Here is an 18,121-nt window from a genome sequence, read left to right on the forward strand (position 1 = left end):
GCGGACTACAACTCCCAGCATGCAGAGAGGCTAGATTGATTGAGCTTCCGCTCTACGGTAAGACTACATTTCCCAGAAAGCCGAGGGACGGGGACGGACAGGACTTGAGGCCCACATGCAAGAGGTAACGGGCGGAAGGGCCACGGTGCAACGGGTAGTAGAGGTGAGGCCCGCTCAGCTTGGGGATATTGACAACTTCGGGCTCGTGGGGGAGGTGGGTGCGGTAAAGCCCTTCCTTTTCCCGGGCTGTTGCTCAGTGGTATCGCCTGGATTTGCCCTGCACCGGAAGCTTGCAGCGGGTGGGTGCTGCCCGCTGCTGGGACATGCCCGCACCTGGGATGGGGCTGGCGGGAAAGCCTTTGGAGCTGGGGCCGGAAGGGCAGACGCGCCACCAGGCACTGCCTTGCACGGCGCTTTACTGTGAAAGAGACACCAACCACTCCAGGGTATGGAGGGGGAAAATGGAAAGGATCCGGGGCGGGGGTGCAAGGGGCTCGCTTTGGGGATCTCCTCCCAGAGCTTCAGATTTAGAATGGCGGAGGCTAAAGGACTTCTTGCAGGAGTCGTGGGTCTTAGGATGGGCTCTGCCCGTCTAGCTGTGTGAGCTGGGACAGACACACAGCTCTCGGGGCCTCGGTTTCCTGGTCTCACAGGCAGTGTGAAGACCAAATGCCAGCAAGAGTGAAGTTCCCAGCATTGGTTCTCATAGTCGTGCTCACTAGACCGTTTGTTAATTCTGAATGGGAGCATTAAGGCCCTCATGTTCAACTAACATTCAAAATAACGTTAGGCCTTTTTCATATTGAGAAGTATAAAGAAATGTCTGTTTAGATAAACAGTTTTTTAAAACTACCCATGGTTAAGAAATGCAGACTTCGTGGCAAGGATCAGATGGAAAGAGCCCTCCCAAACTGTTCCTCTCCCCCAAAACTAGAGTTACTTCCTAATTCCTTCCGATAAATATTTATGATTGTACCAGAATACATATATATATTTTTAATTTACCCAAAAGGAATAATACTGCTTACATTATTCTTGAAGTATTACAAATAATTTGAATGACACCAACAAGCCTGTAAAGTTTCATGGATGATGAAACAGGCTCAGAAGTTAAGGGGCCTTGGGTCACAGAATAAGGTGAAGTAGGAACTAGAACCTCCTAGACCATCTAACTCCCCATCCAGACATGTTTATGCCATTGCAGTGCATTTTATTTGTACTTGAGGCTTGCCTTCATTCTTAGCTCTACAACAAGGTTAATGCTGCCTCCTTTCTTACACGATACAATACAGGAAAGCACTTAGATGGCACCTGGCAGGTAGCAAATGCTCAATAAACAGAAGCACTTACTTTTGCCATCAGTTCTCCACCACCCTGTTGATTTAGTTCATCATAATCCTAGAGTCTGGCTCTGGGTCCTTTTCTTTTAGAAAAGAAGCTGTCTTAGGAGTGGTCTTTTCCTGACGGAAGATAGGAATTGGAAGTAATGTAGGAACATTTTAATAACAGTTTTACCTCTGTTCCCTGTTTGTGATACTTTATAACTGCCTGGGTTTTTTTGGTCTTATGCTAGTGTTTTGTTCCATTACCCGTTTTCTTCCTATCCTGCTGTTTGTGTATTTATTCAATAACTTTTTATTGAGTATCTACTATGTGCTACGCCCTACCGAGATCTGTTGAATTCAGGGGTGAGCTAGATAATATGATTCCTGGCCTCAATGAACTGTTTGGACTTTGGAGTCAGATATATGTGGGTTTGAATGCTGATTCTCCTGCATAGTAGCTTTACGGCCATGGGCAAGTCAGTTCACCTCTCTGGCTCTATTTCCTCATTTGTAAAATGAAGGTGTTATAATGTGGGGATTCAATGAGATGAGGCCCATTGAACCACGGAGTAAATACTTACAAAAAATCCCTTCCTTTGCTTCTTTGTCCCCTTGTTTCCACCTGTCTACCCCAGCGCTGACCAGGAAGGTTTCTGGGTCCTTCCCTGGCCCCGGGGATTTCTCACAGCCGTCAGCCATGCGTCTCTCGGCCCTGTTGGCCTTGGCATCCAAGGTCACTTTGCCCCCCAACTACCGCTATGGGATGAGCCGCCCAGGTAGCTTGGCAGACAAAAGGAGGAACCCGCCGGGGACCCGGAGGCGCCCCGTGGTTGTGGAACCCATTTCTGATGAAGACTGGCATCTCTTCTGTGGGGATAGGGTGAGAACCTCAGGGGGGATAGCGTGGTGGTGGGGCTCCTGGGGAAGGATCTTCCTCCCTGACCCTCATGTCTTGCCACAGGTGGAGATTCTAGAAGGCAAGGATGCCGGGAAGCAAGGCAAAGTGGTTCAAGTCATCCGGGAGCGAAACTGGGTGGTCCTGGAGGGGCTGAATACGGTGAGTGAGGCGTGGGCTTGTGGGTGCTCAGGAAGCCTGTCCCATCCAGCCCTGTCAGCAAGAGCAGCACAGGGCCTGGCGCTAGCTGCGGGCACGGTGAGACCACTGAGCCGTCCATTCTTCAACATGGACCGGATGCGCAGGGCTGCAGCAGGCAAGCTGCCTTCATTCCCTTTGGTTTCTGATAACCCCCTCTTTTGGACAGCATTACCGCTACATTGGCAGGACCAAGGATTACCGAGGAACCATGATCCCTAGCGAAGCACCCTTGCTCCACAACCAGGTCAAACTTGTGGATCCTGTGGACAGGCAAGCACGTGGGGTTCTGGTCAGATGGCTTCCATCGTCTGAATGGTGGTTTGGATGCTCTGCAAGTTGAGAGGGGTCATCTTGTGGGACATGACCCTACAGGCAGTCCCCGTGCAGAGGTAGCAGTGAGACAAGGTGGTGGCCTCAGTATTTCCAGCCGTTGAATTTTAGGTTTCAGAGCAGCAGGGAAACCTGGCTCCCAGGCCAGGCTCACCTCTTCCACCCACTAGGAAACCCACTGAGGTGGAGTGGAGGTTCACTGAGGCAGGAGAGCGGGTCCGAGTCTCCACAAGATCAGGAAGAATTATTCCCAAACCTGAGTTTCCCCGAGCGGATGGCATCGTCCCTGAAACATGGACTGGTGAGGCTGGGGGATGGACAGGAAGATGGGCGTGGGGGTGGGGGTGACAGAAGTGGGAATAAGAGATGTTAAGACCTTCCACTTGTCTTCCTCCCTCAATAGATGGCCCTAAAGACACATCAGTGGAAGATGCTCTAGAAAGAACCTATGTGCCCCGTCTGAAGACACTGGAAGAAGAGGTGATGGAGGCAATGGGGATCCAGGAGACTCGGAGACACAAGAAAGTCTATTGGTATTGAACCTGGGGGAGCTTTGCCCCCTCCTAGTCTTAGCCTTGAAGGCTGGGGCCACATCACCTTCAGAAGTCAATAAAGAGCCATGATTCCTGCTCTCCGTGCAGCTGCTGTCTTCTGGCACCCCTAACCCTAACCCCACGGTACCTGTTTCAGGGACTGGAGGAGGGGAGCATCTGTCCCAGTGTTGTTGTGGGTCCGGAATGGAAGTTAGCTAGCCTTAAGGTGGCCTTCCCAAGGGGCAGGGCTGACAGATTCTGGGATAGAGACCAAAGGGAGAGAGGCTCCCTCCAATGGAGACCTCTGAGTAACAGAAGTTGCCACCTGTTCTGGAGGGCAGTGGAGTTTGGGGGTGTAAGATCTGATTGTTGCATCTCTGCAGAATCTCAGTAGAGAGGGTGCACATCTGTCCTTTTCTATACTTAGTAGAAGTGGAAGGGAAATAAATACTGTAATTTTTTTGGGCAATCTTCACCCAAAGATATTTTTTTCCATTGATTATTTTAGAGTAGGAGGGCGGGGGAAGAGAGAAACATTGATGTGAGAGAGACACATCAATTGATTGTTTCTCACAAGCACCCAGAGGCTGGGGATTGAACCTGCAACCCAGGTACATGCACTTGACCGGGAATTGAGCCCATGACCCTTTGGTGCACGCACCAACACTCTAACCACTAAGCAACACTAGCCAGAGCAAGATTTTAAATTTTTAATAAATTAAAAATAAGTTTTTACATAATATTACATAACACATGGAGGGAGAGAGAGTACGAAGCTAAAGGTCTGTGGGACACCATGATTCTGGGGAGGATGCGGGATGCTGCTTCTCTGGGTGAGGACCCACTGTGGCACCTGGGTGGTTTCAGATGGGGTCCAAGATGCACCTTTCCTCAGAGTGCAGCAGTGTCTTCAGTCTCTAGAACAGAGAAGGCCTGACCCAGGGGCCTCTTGGTAGCCACCAAAACCAGGTTTCTGGGAGAGAGTTCAGGGCTGAAGATGGGCAGGAGCTCAGAATGGAAGCCTGGGAGAAAGGCAGGACTACTGAGAAGGGTAGACATGAAGCCCACTCAGCCCCACTTCGTGCCCAGGCTGCAGGCAGGCAGAGCCCCTTTCCCCCATGGAGGCCCCGGGATACTAAGGAGACCGGGGTCTCTACCAGGAACACTGGTGCCTGAGGTACTGACTTGGGAGAAGGCAGTCCTCAGTACTGCCCAGGACACTCGCTTAAAGTACACCTCAGGAATGCACGCCGGAGGCTGAGTCAGTAGGGATCTCTCTTTACAAGTCCCCACCCCACGTCCATCCCACGGTGACTCTGAAGCAGGTGGTCTAAGAACCACTACAGTGATGAAATGTGGGACCCGAAGGAGGAACCCCAAGATCCAGCCCCTCTAGCCCTAGGTCCCTGCTGTAGGCCACCCTCACCCTGCTCCTGAAGGAACAGCAGCCGGTCCAGTAGAATCAGTGTCTCCACCAGTGGGGCCAGCAGCAGGGCCAGGCTGAAGAAAGCTACCACGCGGTTCTCCTGGGCCTGGTGGGCCTGGAGAGCAGCCAGGTTCAGTGGCAGCTGGGGGTCCAGCCCCACCCGCTGCAGCCCCCGCTGCACGTATCTGTGGGTCAGCCACACACAGCACTCAGTTGGTTTTAGAACCTCCACCTCCCACTCAAACTGTCCACTCCTCATCTGATTCCAACTTCGCTTGATTTGCTACCCTAACTTGTATTTTTCTTTTTTGTTGTTAATTGATTTTAGAGAGGGAGGCTGGGGGAAACATCGATGTGAGAGATACATTGACTGGTTGCCTCCCGTACTCACCCCGTCTGGGTGGGGATCAAACCCACAACCTGCCATGTACCCTGAGCGGGAATAGGACCAGGGCCTGCTTTCTGTCGCCCTTCGGCATGTTCCGGTGCACAGGACGACCCTCCAACCAACCGAGCCACACCCTCCAGGCAGGGCCTAATGGGCACTTTTAAATGTTTCTCTGGCTATGAGTTGTCTATCCAAAAACAAATTGATCCAAAAATGTATTTTCAGCCAGACCGGTCCAATTAGCCATATTCTTAACATTTAAGTCTTGATAGTCTACTGATAAAAGAATGACAACTCCCTTTTAAAGAAATTTTGAGAAGCTGCCCCAGTCAGAGAATTCAATCACTCCCCTGCCTGCATTAGCTTTACTGTAAGACTTGCTAACAAGCGAGGGTGGGAGGGGAATCGGACCTCCCGTGGGCTCCCAACACCCCTGCCCCCCAACCTCCTCCAGCCTCACTCTTCAATCTTGAGCTCGTGGACCCTGGGGATCCCCTGCACGCCTGGCCGACGGAGCTTGGGCTGGACGTGCCGGATGACCGTCTCCAGTGCTGCCCGGTAGCAGTGGGTTCGGAGGCCAGGCCCTGCTTTCTGTAGCCTCTCGGCGTATTCCTCCAGGGCATGGCAGGCCCCCTCCCGCAGCCTGTAGGACAGTTCATAGCCAGGCAGCGCGGCCACCCACTGACTCAGTGGGTAGCCGCCAGGGTCACTCAGCTTCATGTAGCAGCAGCCCACTGAGGCCAGGGCCACCACCTCAGGGCAGGAGGAGAAGTGCCTCAGCAAGGCGACGCTCAGGTCCCCACAGGCATGGAGGCCTGTCAGCAGCAAGCGGGCCTCACCCTGAGGGGAGGTCTCCAGCGGAAGCAGAACCTCCTCACACAGGGTCCTAGGGTCTACCCACTGGGCCACATGGTGCGGGGAGCGGTGAGAGTGCATTTGCACCACCTGTGGAGGCAGGAAAGGACAAGGCAGCTGGGAAGTCTGTGTGCTGTCCCCATGCCACCTCAGGCTGCAGGAGGGGTCTGTCCTCTGTGTTCCCTCCTAAGGAAGAAGGTGGAGAAGAAGCTGGGGCATGGGAGAGAGCTAGACCTGGAACCAGAAGGGATAAATTACGGATCTGTCATCATAACTGCAAATTTTTCATGTCTGAGTCCCAATTTCCTCATGTGTAATGAGTCTAATACCCGACTGGCCATTCACAGGTGGTGGTGAGATGGACGTACCCGTGTGGAAAGCACTTTGGAACCAGAGAGTGCCTCTAAGATGTGAAGAGGCTTTGGCGAAGGGGAAACCTGGGGGAGGGGAGCGGAGATCCGGACCACATCATCTCAAGCTGAGAAACTTGAACGCGGGAATCCAGCCAGGCAGACCCCGCTGCTGCAGTCCTGGCTGCAGGAAGGGCAGGCCTACCTGCGGGTTCCTCTTCTCCTCTTTTCCCAGAGTCTGCAGGAGCTCCTGGTCCAGGTGCTGGGCTCTCTCCACCAGCCTCTGATCCCCTTCGATGCTCTTCACCTTCAGCCCTAGCCCCAGAGACATGAAGCGGGAGAGATGGCCCTGGAGTCACGAGAGGGAGGGTAGAGACAGCCCTGTTCAGCTCTCATCTACTGTCACCTCTTTCAGTGGCCAAGACACCTGGGTCCCAGGCGCCCAGAGGGCTTAAATTCTACCGTTTACTTCTATCACTCCTTGGCACCTGCCTCCCTGGGCCTAGGCCTGACAACCTGTTGCCTTCCAGCTGTTCTATCCCCACACTCAACCACCGCCCCCCTCCTCCACACACACACACAAACAACAGCAAAAATAAGAATGTTAGGAGTGTCTGGCTCACCTGGCCTGAGCCTACATCCACAACCTGGGTGCAGCCTGTGAGGTCACTCAGCTTTTTCACCAACTGAAACAGAAGGGAACAAAGGTCTCTTGGCCATTGGTTCTTGATTCCTGGGACCATTAGCCATAATAAGAGTGAAGAAGATGAAGATGGCAGAGGAAGAGGGGTAGAGGGTGCCATGGAAGATACAAGATAGGGAAACCAGAACTAGGGGTGCTGACCCTGGGCTCAGGCTACTCTCCTCACCCCTCTAAGGTCAGTGATTCAACCTCCCCGCAGAACAAGAAGAGCCCCTCTGTGAAGCCATGAACAGATTATGGGGGTGTGAACACAGGAATAAGGCAGTGACTCCGACAAGGCTACCAACCAACCCAGGATAAAAAACAAAACAAAAACCCACAAATCCCCCAAACCAGCATCAAGCTAGGGTTCTCGTACACCTGCCAAGGAAGGGACCAGCAGATGATATAAGATGCCCACATCTTTGTCCTTTCCTCCCTCCACTGGCTTCAGTCCCCAGGCTCCCAGACACCACCTATACCCCAGGCATCTCCTCACCTCTCCCAGCCGCCGGATCTCATGCTGCTTCTTGGGCCTGACATGTTTTCGGAATGGAGCTTTAAGTCGGGAGCTCTGGCTGGGGTTCTCCCGAAACTCTGAGGGGGCCTGAAACTTAGGTGTCCGGGTAAAGGCCAAGGCACAGGCTGTGGACTTCAGGGCCAGCAGGGTGAGTGGCCACACTGACCTGTACCTGAGAGAGCCCGGCCAGAACCCCAGTGAATCGTCCCATTGTGTCCTGGGTGCACCCATTTACAACCCAGGAATCCCTTGTGAGACCCTCTGAGCAATGACTGGCTACAGGGTTCAGTGCCAAGTCCCCCAGCACAGGGCCCCCCTTGCCCATACCTGAGCACTTCCCCTTCCCCAGGCATCCCCAGCAGCTGTGTGGCCAGTTGTGGTGGGTTCAGTCCATCCAATGCTTCCTGCCATGAGCAAGGGAGTGTGCCCCACAGGTTATCTGTAAAAAATTCCTGCAGAAGGGGAGAAGCAATCAGCAGGCTCCTACCTTTCCCATGCTTTCCACCCCTCTCTCAACACAGGGCCCCTGGCTGCAACCAGCAGGTACCTACTACGCATCCAAGCTACCTCTTCTCTAAAGCCCGCCCCAGCCTCCCACTCCTTCCTCAGAGCCCAGACTGCATTCTGAACACACCTCTCCTTTTAGCAATTTCCCACTTATGTGTCTGTTTTCTTCATTCAACTGAGTGAAGAACCTAAGGGCAGGGATGGTGCCTTCTCTACAATCCCATCCACACCACCACAGTGACTAACATGCAGTGTTAGTATGTTACCATTTAGTAACGGACCCGTGTATATGTCAGACACTTGATATGCCAGAAGTATTTTTATTCATTCATTTGTTGAACACAAATTCTGGAGTTTTGGGTAGGCACCACGCTCTATTCTAGGTTCTGAGGACACAACAACGAACCAGACAGACAAAATTCTTACTCTTGCACAGTTCACATTAAAAAGAAATGTTTTTCAGAACATCAAATGACACATGGATAAGAAAACACTAACAAAACAGTAGGCGACATTGAGACAGGACCACTTTAGGTAAGAGTAATGAGGAAAAGACTTGAGTTGACACTTGAGCTGAGATTTGAACGATGAACAGCAAACAGGCATGTAAAAAAAATTATGTAATAGCAAACACTTATTAAATACTTATAATATGCCAGGCACTGTTCTAAACATTATATATATATATATATATATGTGTGTGTGTATATATATATATATATATACACATACACACACACACATACACATACACACACACACATTTAATCCCCAAAACAACCCTATGAGGTAGGTACCATTTTTTATCCCTCATTTTACAGATAAGAAAACTAACACATAAGTAACTTGCCTAAATCAAAAAGCAAAAAGCTAGTATCAGAGCTGAGATTTGAAATCAACCTGACTTTAGAATTCTTGCTTTTAAGCATTCTACTCTATAGCCTTTCTGCTGAGGACAAACATCCCAGGCGGATCTGTAAGAGCAAAGACCCAGATGTCTGCCATATTTGTGGAGCAAAACTCAAGGCTACTGGAGGTACAGTACAGTGAATGTGGGAGAGAATGAAATGTGACAGGATTCAAGAGACAGCAGGGGACAATCCCATAGGGCTTCATGGGTAGCACAGGTATTGGTAAAGAGTTAGGATTTCATCAAAACACCTAGGAAGCAAGGGACTGCCATGATCAGATTTTTATTTTAAAGAGATTAATCTGGATGCTTGTGAAGAGTTGATTATGGAGGGACTGAAGTAAACACAGAGATTAATTAGGAAGCAGTCCAGGAGAGGTGATGGTGGGTTGGTCCAGGGTGGTAGCAATGAAATGGAGACAAATGGGTGAATTTGGTGGTATCTTTTCTAGAGGTAGAGCCCACAGGAAGTGTTGAAGGATTGGACTGTAGATCAGTGAAGGAAAGAGGTGAATCAAGAATGGCTTCTGGGTTTAGGGGCTGAACAATTCAGTGGATGCTGGTGCCACTAACACATCATCTCATTCATTCTTCACAAGGACCCTTCAAACAGGATTCCATGTTACAGCTGAGCAACTGGGGTGAGGAGGAATTTTCATTTCATGCCTACGTAAGTTAACACAGCAGGGGAGGCAGGATTCTAGTTGGAGCCTGCCTAATTCTAAAGTTTAAATTGTCCATTACATTACAAAACCAGGAATTTATTCAAAGCGTGGATGAACAAATTTGTGTGTTCTGGGAAATACCTCACATGCTCCTAGACAGTTCAACGTAGCTGCAAGCATGCGTTTTATTATTTTGGATTTGGAAAAATAACCTAGATATTAGAAATATGAATGTATGTGTCATCTGCAAAAAAACAAAAAAGGAAGAAGCTCCCCCGTTTTAACCCCTTCTTGTAACGACAGACTGAAAATCATGAAAGAAAAGAGATGAGACACTAACTCTCCAGATCAGTGGTTCTCAACCTTCCTAATGCCGCGACCCCCTTTAATACAGTTCCTCATGTTGTGGTGACCCCCAACCATAATATTATTTTCGTTGCTACTTCATAACTGTAATTTTGCTACTGTTAGGAATCGTAATGTAAATATCTGATATGCAGGAGGTATTTTCATGGTTACAAATTGAACATAATTAAAGCATAGTGATTAATCACAAAAACAATATGTAATTATATATGGTTTTCCGATGGTCTTAGGTGACCCCTGTGAAAGGGTCATTGGACCCCCAAAGGCGTCGCGACCCACAGGTTGAGAACCGCTGCTCCAGATGCTCTCCCTGTAGCGGGCACCCAGCCAAGCACATAACCAGGAGCACCCCGTCCCCAACCCCATGGCCTCACGATGATGTAGGCGTCCAGGATGGAACGGTAGAGAGACAGCACCCGGGTGAGATTCACAGCTAGCTGCCTCCTCTCCTCGAGAGAGAGGCCCCGGGCGGAAACGCCTGGCATCGGGGTCCGGTCGGTGGCGCCTGGAGCGAGAACGCGGTGAGGACGGAAGCAGGGTCAGCACCACGCGGATCCAGAGCCCGGGCTGGGTTCAGCTCTGCGGGCGGGGCGAGAAGAAAGCGCTCAGCATTGGCCCGAGACGCTGCCTCTTCCAGGTTCCAGATGGAGGTTCAAGACCCTAGGCGTCCTCCTGACATCACAGGGCGCGACGTCCACAGCGCGAAGCTGTCAGCACGGAAAACAAGTAGTGTGCCCGACTGTGACGCCACAGAGGCGGGCCGCGGCGTTCAGACCCCGCCCACCCCGTGCACGCCCCGCCTACCCCGTGCACTTCCCGCCCATCCCGGAAGTGGGGCTCGGGGCCCTAGCGCGCGGCAGTTCCCGCTCGTCTCGGCCTCCCCACACCTTCGAGTTGTACCTCCACGGGGCTAGAGGGGCCGGGGAGCGCGCCCCGCCCGCGCCGCGCTGCCGCTGCTCTAGCACTCGGAAGTCCGGACCTCGCTCCCAGGGGCAGGGGACCTACGGCCTCCGGCACGTTCCCCGCCGCACGCCTGCCGGCCCGGGGCCCCGTCGGCGCGCGCCCATTTCCGTATCCGGTTCCAAGCGTTTCCGTTCTCAGCGGGCACATCTGAGAGGTAGGTGGTGATGGCGAGGAACCGGCTTCTGGACCGCCCAAGTGCGCTCGCCGAGGTAACCGACCCCGGCCTCGGCCTCCCCCCACGCCCACCCCCGCTGCTGTGTGTTGTAAAAGGTCCTTTCTTGGGAGAAGGACGTGGGTGAGAAGCATGTGGAGATGGCCTCCACCCGGAAACGGGGGAAAGGGGTACCTGGAGTTGTACCTATTCGTGGGACCCGCGCTGGGGATGCCTGGCAAACCTAGATAGATGCCAGGTAAGAGTCATCTACGCCGTCCTCATCCCTGGTGTCGAGCGTACTTAGACGTTCTCTCCCTGGGCGGATGTAGAGCCCACCTGTCCTGGCTTTCCAGCCTTGGAAAGAGAATCAGGCTGGTTGGCCCTCCAACCCCCTCATTTTACCAGTGGGACAGATCTAGAGAGCGGGAGGTGACCTTCCTAAGGCCATGGGACTGGTGAATCGCGGGCTTGCCTCGGACAGTGTCCTTCCGTCATTTCACATTACAGATTTGCCCCCCTCTATCTGGGAGGTTGCTCTGCTTTATTTCCTACCTTAAGTTCTATGGAGATGGGTCTTACTGTTCTCCCATCTGGGATCTGTTATCAGGTTCACTTTCTTCCCCAGGGTATACCACAAACCCTCGGATGCTGGCCTGTGGGACTCGGCAGAGGATGAGCCCTCTCTCCTCTCATTGGTGAGCCACTCGTCCCAGCTCCTCTCCTACCATCCACCATCCTCATGTCTACCTTACTCCTCAATCTGGATTTTGGCGAACCTCCCCCCAAAAAGGCATTAGAAGGGAATGCCAAGCACCAAAAATTTGTCAGGAGGCGGCGGTTCCTAGAGAGGAGAGGCTTTCTGAATAAGAAGAAACAGCCCCCTAACAATGTGCCTAAGTTGCACTCAGAACCTGCAAAGAAAGGGGTAACGCCTCAGGTGGATGGCGCTTGGAAAATTTCTCCCCTTCCAAAAAAGAAGAAGACTGCAGACTCGAGCAGTGGGTCAGAGCGGTCCCTGGACAAGAAAGCCTCGGTGCCCTGGCTGACCCCTGCCCCTTCGCAGAAGACTGGTTCTTTTGTGGCGAAAGCGGATTTGCTGGAGGAGTTCCAGAGTTCCCTTCCAGAGATTAAGAGCCCCCCAACTCGCCCTCAGAAGAAGAACCCCCAAAAGAACCCTATTCAGAAGAATACGCCACATAACTCCACCCTGGCTCGTTCAGAGAATAAATGCTCTGGAGCATCCCAGAAGACGCCAAGGAAGATGGTGGCAATTGACTGTGAGATGGTGGGCACCGGACCCAAGGGGCATGTGAGTTCCTTGGCTCGATGTAGCATCGTCAGCTACAACGGAGATGTGCTCTACGATGAGTACATCCTTCCCCCCTGTCACATTGTGGACTACCGCACCAGATGGAGTGGCATCCGCAAGCAGCACATGGTGAATGCTACCCCCTTCAAGATTGCTCGGGGCCAGGTGAGCGTCATGGGGCACAACGATAGCAGCCAGGTGGGTGGGGAGAGGTCCAGGTAAGTGCGGACAGTGTTGGTGGTAGGAGAAGGCAGAACGTTTACAGAAGGAGCTGGGGATTATTTGTATAACTGGAACAGGTAGCCTGCAGTGAAGGGGATAAAAGACACAGGGTTGATGTGTCCGATTTCTAATTTCACCCATTGAGCAAACCTGCTCATTGTCGCCCTGTGCTGGATCCTGGGAGCGCAACAAATGAACAGGAAAGGAAGATGAACCAGGGAGGCCTGCAGAGGGCGCCCTTGGTCCACCTCTTTGTAATTTCAGAGTCACATTCTTTGCCTTCTCTAGGACACACTCTGTTCCAATAATTGCTTATATGCCAAAACAGTGGATTTTTTTTTTCCAAACTATAAGGGAAAGTTTAATTAGGAATTCATAGAGGTAAAGAAGTGAGTGTTAGAAGAAATGGGCTCAGAAAACAAGTTCAGAGGCAAAAAAAAAAAGGGGGGGGGGGTGGCCCTTGGAGCTTAGGAGAGAGAAGGGTAAAGGAAATATGCCTGGGAGGAAGAAGAGGAGGGGAGGGAAGATGTGGGTGTGCTCCCAGGAGGCGAGAGCGCCTAGCCTTCAGAATGGAGTTAAAGAGCATTGTCTTCATTAGGGGCCCAGCTGAACAAAGGCTTGGGAGAGGCAGGAGATGGGGTGGGTCTCTGACAGCAAATCCACTCAGCTCTGACAAGGGCTGTGTGTTGAAGTTAATGTGAAGCAAAGGTGTCGGTGGACAATAAACTGGAGGTGAAATCAAGAGCAACGAAATACTTGGTTGATCACACATGTGGTTTTCATCATAAATCACTTCCCAGTGCCCGAGCTGTGCATGAGACTCAGGCAGTGACGGCGAACCTTCTGAGCTCGGCGTGTCAGCATTTTGAAAAACCCTAACTTAACTCTGGTGCCGTGTCACATATAGAAATTTTTTGATATTTGCAACCATAGTAAAACAAAGATTTATATTTTTGATATTTATTTTATATATTTCAATGCCATTTAACAAAGAAAAAATCAACCAAAACAATGAGTTCGCGTGTCACCTCTGACACGCGTGTCATAGGTTCGCCATCACTGGACTAAGGTCTATCCCAATGAGTCTGGCCCCTCCCAAAAGGTCCCGTTGGGAGGCCACGCACTGATTTTTCTAGGACTATTGCTCTTGCTCACAACCTATTTGGAACTCCATTTTGGAATGGCCTTCAGAGCCTATGGCATAGTTTTTGGTTGTCCTCACTGGTAGGTAGTATGTCATACTTTAGGATCCTGGAATCATGGGAAGCTATTTGGTTGCAAGTCTAGTGTGCATGTTTCCTGAACAGCTGGTAAATACCCTTTGGTTATGACAGGAGGAGCTATACAGCAGTGAAACTGACTTTCTGTTAAAACAGCACTGCTCTGGCTCAGTGGTTGAGCATTGACCCGTGAACCAAGAGGTCCCTAGTTCAATTTCAGATCAGGGCACATGCCCAGATTGCAGCCCGATCCTCAGTCGGGGGCATGCAGGAGGTAGCTGATTGATGTTTCTCATCGATGTTTCTGTCTCTCTCAAAAAAAAAAATTAATAAAAACATTCAAAACAAAACAGCACAGGCATGGGTCACCCACTTCCCTCTACAGCCTTAGTCTACAAGTGATTCTTTTTTTAAAAATACATGTTTTTATTAATTTTAGAGAGGGAGGGAGGGAGAGAAAGAAACATCGATCTGTTGCTCTCATACGCACCCCAACTGGAGACCAAACCTGCAACCTTGGCAAGTGCCCTGACCTGGAATTGAACCAGCGACCTTTCCATGCACGGAATGACACTGAACCAACTGAGCCACAGTGACCAGGGCCATAAGTGATTCTTAATCTTTTATGGTTTGTAAACTTTTTGAGAATATGATGAAAGCCATAGACTCTCCCTGCAAAAAAACAAACTATATACTAGTACATATATGTATTGGCCTGTAATTTGGGGCTTCTGTCACCTCCCTGGAGCCCATCTTTGACTCCGTTTGTCCCAGCCTTCTGCCTAAGGTCAACATAATGATAATGTTTAAAGAACTTCAAGTAGCAAGCCAGAACTGAACTATATAGTTACATAAACATCCTGAATGTGAGTGTGATTTAAGACTGTAGCAGGTTAATCTATCATTGGAGTGGAAATTGATGAGAAGGTAAGGAATCACGGACGATGTAAGTTCAAAAAGAGTTACACTGAAAAATATCTACTTTCAGGGAAGGGGGTTTGGGGACTGGGTGAAAGAAGTGAAGGGATTAAGAAATACAAATTGGTAATTATAAAATAGTCATGAGGATATAAAGTACAGCATGCGGAGTGTAGTTAATGACATTGTGATAACTATATATGATGCCAGGTGGATGCTGGAAATATTGGGAAGAACATCTTGTAAAGTATTAGTATATGATTGTCTAACCATTATGCTGTACTCCTGGAACTAATACAAAATAGTATTGAAAATAAATTGTAATTGAAAAATAAAAATAATACACACGTGCGCGCACGTGCACACACACACACACACAAATACCTACTTTCACCTTTCACCTTGTGGGGAGAAGATAGATTTTAAGTGAAAGAAAACTTGGGGGAGAGGGCATTTCAAGGAGAAGGAGGTGGGCACTTGATGGAAAGAATCTGAAAGGACCTAGGACCACGATGGACTTTTAGGATGCAGGGCTCCACCCAAGTCCTACTCCTTACTACCTCTTCCATGCCAATTTCAGATCTTGAAAATACTCACAGGGAAGATAGTGGTGGGACATGCCATCCACAATGACTTCAAAGCCCTTCAGTACTTTCACCCCAAGTCTCTTACCCGTGACACGTCCCATATCCCTCTTCTCAACCGGAAGGCTGACTGCCCAGAGAATGTTACCATGTCTCTGAAGCATCTCACAAAGAAGCTGCTGAACCGGGACATCCAGGTAACCTCTCCCCAAAGGCTGCCAGGCCCCTTGGTTGAACACTGGGGGGTCCTTTCTTACTGCCTCTCAAGGCTCTGAGCCCAGAATTCCTTTGTAGAGAAATCCAGGCAGGCTGCTCTTAAAGGAGGAGCTGTGGGCTGAGAGGCCCATTGATCTCTCCATGTGTACATAAGGATAATAATTCCTGTTCGCTACGAGTGTTCCAAATTGTACTTGGGAAAGGAAAAAAAAGTCTTAAGTGGGTGTAAAACCCTAAGAAACTAGAAAACCAGGTGGTGATGGTCTAAAGACCTCAGAGTGGATGCAAGGACCTCTCATGTATTTCACATATTTGGCATTCAAGAAAGGGGTGACCTGCCTGGTAGAGGGTGTAGACATGTCATAAAGAGAGAGTTTGGAACTGGGGAAAATGGAAGACTTAGAAGGCCTGGCTATGATTTAGATGTCTTGTCTCTACAGAATAGAAGAATATGGCGTTCACATGTTGCCACAGAAAGAATTGAGGCAGATAAGAGCAGACTTCCTAGGAGTTGAACCCTTGAAATTAAGGAGTAGGGCCCTACCATAGTTCTACCTTTGCAGCCTACTAACTGCAGAAACAACTGCTTATATAAGGGGTTAGGGGGAACCGGTAGGGAAGGGGGAAAAACAACACTTTTTAAAAAATCTTCATTGTTGAAAGTATTACATATGGACCTTTTCCCCCCATTGTCCTCTCCAACCTCCCCCCAAGCCTTCACCACCCCATTGTCTGGTCTATGGGTTATGCATATAAAAACACTTTCTTATAGCCCAATGCTTTTCTCTTCCTCCCTTGTTCAGGCTGGAAAAAGTGGACATTCCTCTGTGGAAGACGCTCAGGCCACCATGGAGCTGTACAAGTTGGTTGAAGTTGAGTGGGAGCAGCACCTGGCCCAGAATTCCCCTAAAGATTAGCAGCAGTGGGGGCACAGGGCAGTGAAGCAATGGATGGCTCTACCTGCTCCGCACCTTTGGAAGCTAGAGTTATTGGGGAGGGTGAGAGGCTCTCCCCCAGACTTAATATCCATTGAAATCTCACCTCAGGTGTTGTGTTCTGTGTCTGGTTAAGTATCCCATGGAAGGAGGAAGTTTCCGTGCCAGCACCCAGCCCCATACTGTTTACCTCTTAAATGGTGCTAACCACAGGTCCCAGAGTGCTTTGTTCTAGTCAAGCTTTTTTACTTTCAAGGGCAGGGCATATTGGGAAATTTAGTCTCCCAAACTGCCTTATCCAAGGGTGGCCATTGTATGCCTTCTGTTCTCAAGTGGTGAACAGCACCCCTTTTCACTCTCAAAAGTATCCTGGTTGGATGATAAATTGTATGATCGCATATCAGAGTCTACATCTAATTTGTGTCAGGATAGCGCCTATTTATCCCACCCTGACTTCCAGAGAAGCCATCCCTGGTGAGGTGTGGTTCGTAGGATTACAGGGCAGTCGAGGTAAGAGTGTGACTTAGAAGTAAACTTTTATGATTTAGGAAAGCTCTCTTTCCTAAAGCATGAGAGGATTTATTTAACTGAGATCCCACTTGGTAGGTTAAAAGATTTAAAATGTTTAAATGGTTTTAGTCTTTTTTTTTCCCCCCTGTCAAGGGTAAAAATTTTATTTTTAAATATATTTTTTATTATTGATTGTACTACAAATATCTCCCATTTCTCCCCTTACCCTTGTCCTCCCAGCAGTTTCTAGGCTTTTACTTTGCTAAACCAAGCCTCTAAAAACTCAAATTATTCCCTCAATAAATTTTTTTCTTGATAAATTTTAATAATGGAAAAACAATTATGTGGTGTTTTGTCTTTTGCTTTGTTTTTTAGAGAGGAAGGGAGAGAGAGAAAAACATCAAAGTGAGAGAGAAACATCAATCAGTTGCCTTTCATATGCACCCTGACCAAAGATTGAACCCACAACCTGGAACTGTGCCCTGACTGGGAATTGAACCCGCCATCTTTTGGTGTACGGGACAACGTTCCAACCCACTGAGCAACCCAGCCAGGGTGTGTGGTGTTTCCTTATTAACTTTACATTAAACTTTTGTCATGGGTCCTGTAGGGCTATAATTCTGTAAGGGGGTTCTAGAGTCTGGATGACACTAACTAGGCCCTTGTTTGCTGGAAATCATGGGGAAGCACTGACCAAACCTTTTGTGTAACCCGTGTGCTCTGGCGCCTTGTCCTCATCCTTACCACATACCAAGGACCACACCTCAAATCACACCCAGGCCATTAGAATACCTGTATATGGAGTGCCTGTGACCAGGAAAGTGACTTGGAGAATGGGCACATGGGAGTGATGGAGCAAGAGAGGAAGGGTGCTTGGTGCTGCCAGCCTGGTTGCTCCTGCTAGCTCTTCCTTGGTGGTTGCACACCCTCATTTTGGGAATGTGAGTCACAGGTCGAACCTTGTGTCTGGGATCACTGTCTTGAGGAAATGCAGACTCCATATATACAGCAGGACTTGTGCCCTCCTGAGTGGCTGGTTTGGCTCCAGGGGCCAGAGTCATGGTCATGGCTGCTTGTAGCAAGGAATTTTCTGCGGCTGCACCAGACTCAGCATGGTCTTGTCACGCCCTGTGCTGC

General features: G+C 49.8%; 3 protein-coding genes across 10 annotated transcripts; 2 read left to right on the forward strand and 1 right to left on the reverse strand.

Moving 5' to 3' along the window:
- Positions 1 to 15: 15 nt before the first annotated feature.
- MRPL24 (mitochondrial ribosomal protein L24) lies at positions 16 to 3,383 on the forward strand. Of its 3 annotated transcripts, none has more exons than XM_036342928.1 (6): positions 16 to 163; positions 1,961 to 2,205; positions 2,287 to 2,382; positions 2,588 to 2,691; positions 2,922 to 3,052; positions 3,155 to 3,383. In XM_036342928.1, the coding sequence occupies exons 2-6, from the start codon at positions 2,023 to 2,025 to the stop codon at positions 3,289 to 3,291; spliced, it is 651 nt and encodes a 216-aa protein (XP_036198821.1). In that variant the 5' UTR covers positions 16 to 163; positions 1,961 to 2,022; the 3' UTR covers positions 3,292 to 3,383. The 3 variants fall into 3 exon arrangements, with proteins under 3 accessions (XP_036198821.1, XP_036198822.1, XP_036198823.1); XM_036342929.1 differs by having other exon boundaries at positions 62 to 124; XM_036342930.1 differs by lacking the exon at positions 16 to 163 and adding an exon at positions 213 to 446.
- A 597-nt stretch (positions 3,384 to 3,980) lies between these two features.
- Positions 3,981 to 10,997, reverse strand: RRNAD1 (ribosomal RNA adenine dimethylase domain containing 1). Of its 3 annotated transcripts, none has more exons than XM_036343115.1 (9): positions 10,854 to 10,997; positions 10,328 to 10,532; positions 7,833 to 7,957; positions 7,485 to 7,677; positions 6,927 to 6,989; positions 6,509 to 6,652; positions 5,559 to 6,043; positions 4,711 to 4,895; positions 3,981 to 4,306 (listed from the first exon to the last, which is right to left on the reverse strand). In XM_036343115.1, exons 2-9 carry the CDS (start codon positions 10,436 to 10,438, stop codon positions 4,176 to 4,178), a joined length of 1,437 nt encoding a protein of 478 aa, XP_036199008.1. In that variant the 5' UTR covers positions 10,439 to 10,532; positions 10,854 to 10,997; the 3' UTR covers positions 3,981 to 4,175. The 3 variants fall into 3 exon arrangements, 2 of the variants coding, with proteins under 2 accessions (XP_036199008.1, XP_036199007.1); XM_036343114.1 differs by having other exon boundaries at positions 10,328 to 10,660; XR_004973257.1 differs by having other exon boundaries at positions 4,170 to 4,306; positions 4,711 to 4,825; positions 10,328 to 10,660.
- ISG20L2 (interferon stimulated exonuclease gene 20 like 2) lies at positions 10,932 to 17,324 on the forward strand. Of its 4 annotated transcripts, none has more exons than XM_036343117.1 (4): positions 10,932 to 11,070; positions 11,696 to 12,544; positions 15,320 to 15,520; positions 16,343 to 17,324. In XM_036343117.1, the coding sequence occupies exons 2-4, from the start codon at positions 11,810 to 11,812 to the stop codon at positions 16,454 to 16,456; spliced, it is 1,050 nt and encodes a 349-aa protein (XP_036199010.1). In that variant the 5' UTR covers positions 10,932 to 11,070; positions 11,696 to 11,809; the 3' UTR covers positions 16,457 to 17,324. The 4 variants fall into 4 exon arrangements, with proteins under 4 accessions (XP_036199010.1, XP_036199009.1, XP_036199011.1 ...); XM_036343116.1 differs by having other exon boundaries at positions 10,988 to 11,125; XM_036343118.1 differs by having other exon boundaries at positions 10,993 to 11,125; positions 11,678 to 12,544.
- The last annotated feature ends 797 nt before the right edge of the window (positions 17,325 to 18,121 follow it).

The sequence above is a fragment of the Myotis myotis genome, unplaced genomic scaffold, assembly GCF_014108235.1.
Source record: "Myotis myotis isolate mMyoMyo1 unplaced genomic scaffold, mMyoMyo1.p scaffold_m19_p_18, whole genome shotgun sequence".
Classification (NCBI taxonomy): domain Eukaryota; kingdom Metazoa; phylum Chordata; class Mammalia; order Chiroptera; family Vespertilionidae; genus Myotis; species Myotis myotis.

Coding starts and splice junctions, on each gene's coding strand:
- MRPL24 (XM_036342928.1), top strand. CDS start 2,023: ATGCGTCTCTCGGCCCTGTTGGCCTTGGCATCCAAGGTCACTTTGCCC. Junction 2,206..2,286: donor ATCTCTTCTGTGGGGATAGG/GTGAGAACCTCA, acceptor GTCTTGCCACAG/GTGGAGATTCTAGAAGGCAA. Junction 2,692..2,921: donor CTTGTGGATCCTGTGGACAG/GCAAGCACGTGG, acceptor TCCACCCACTAG/GAAACCCACTGAGGTGGAGT.
- RRNAD1 (XM_036343115.1), bottom strand. CDS start 10,438: ATGCCAGGCGTTTCCGCCCGGGGCCTCTCTCTCGAGGAGAGGAGGCAG. Junction 6,044..6,508: donor AGGAGAAGAGGAACCCGCAG/GTAGGCCTGCCC, acceptor CTGCCTCCACAG/GTGGTGCAAATGCACTCTCA. Junction 4,896..5,558: donor CACGAGCTCAAGATTGAAGA/GTGAGGCTGGAG, acceptor GCTGACCCACAG/ATACGTGCAGCGGGGGCTGC.
- ISG20L2 (XM_036343117.1), top strand. CDS start 11,810: ATGTCTACCTTACTCCTCAATCTGGATTTTGGCGAACCTCCCCCCAAA. Junction 12,545..15,319: donor TCAAGATTGCTCGGGGCCAG/GTGAGCGTCATG, acceptor TGCCAATTTCAG/ATCTTGAAAATACTCACAGG. Junction 15,521..16,342: donor TGCTGAACCGGGACATCCAG/GTAACCTCTCCC, acceptor TCCCTTGTTCAG/GCTGGAAAAAGTGGACATTC.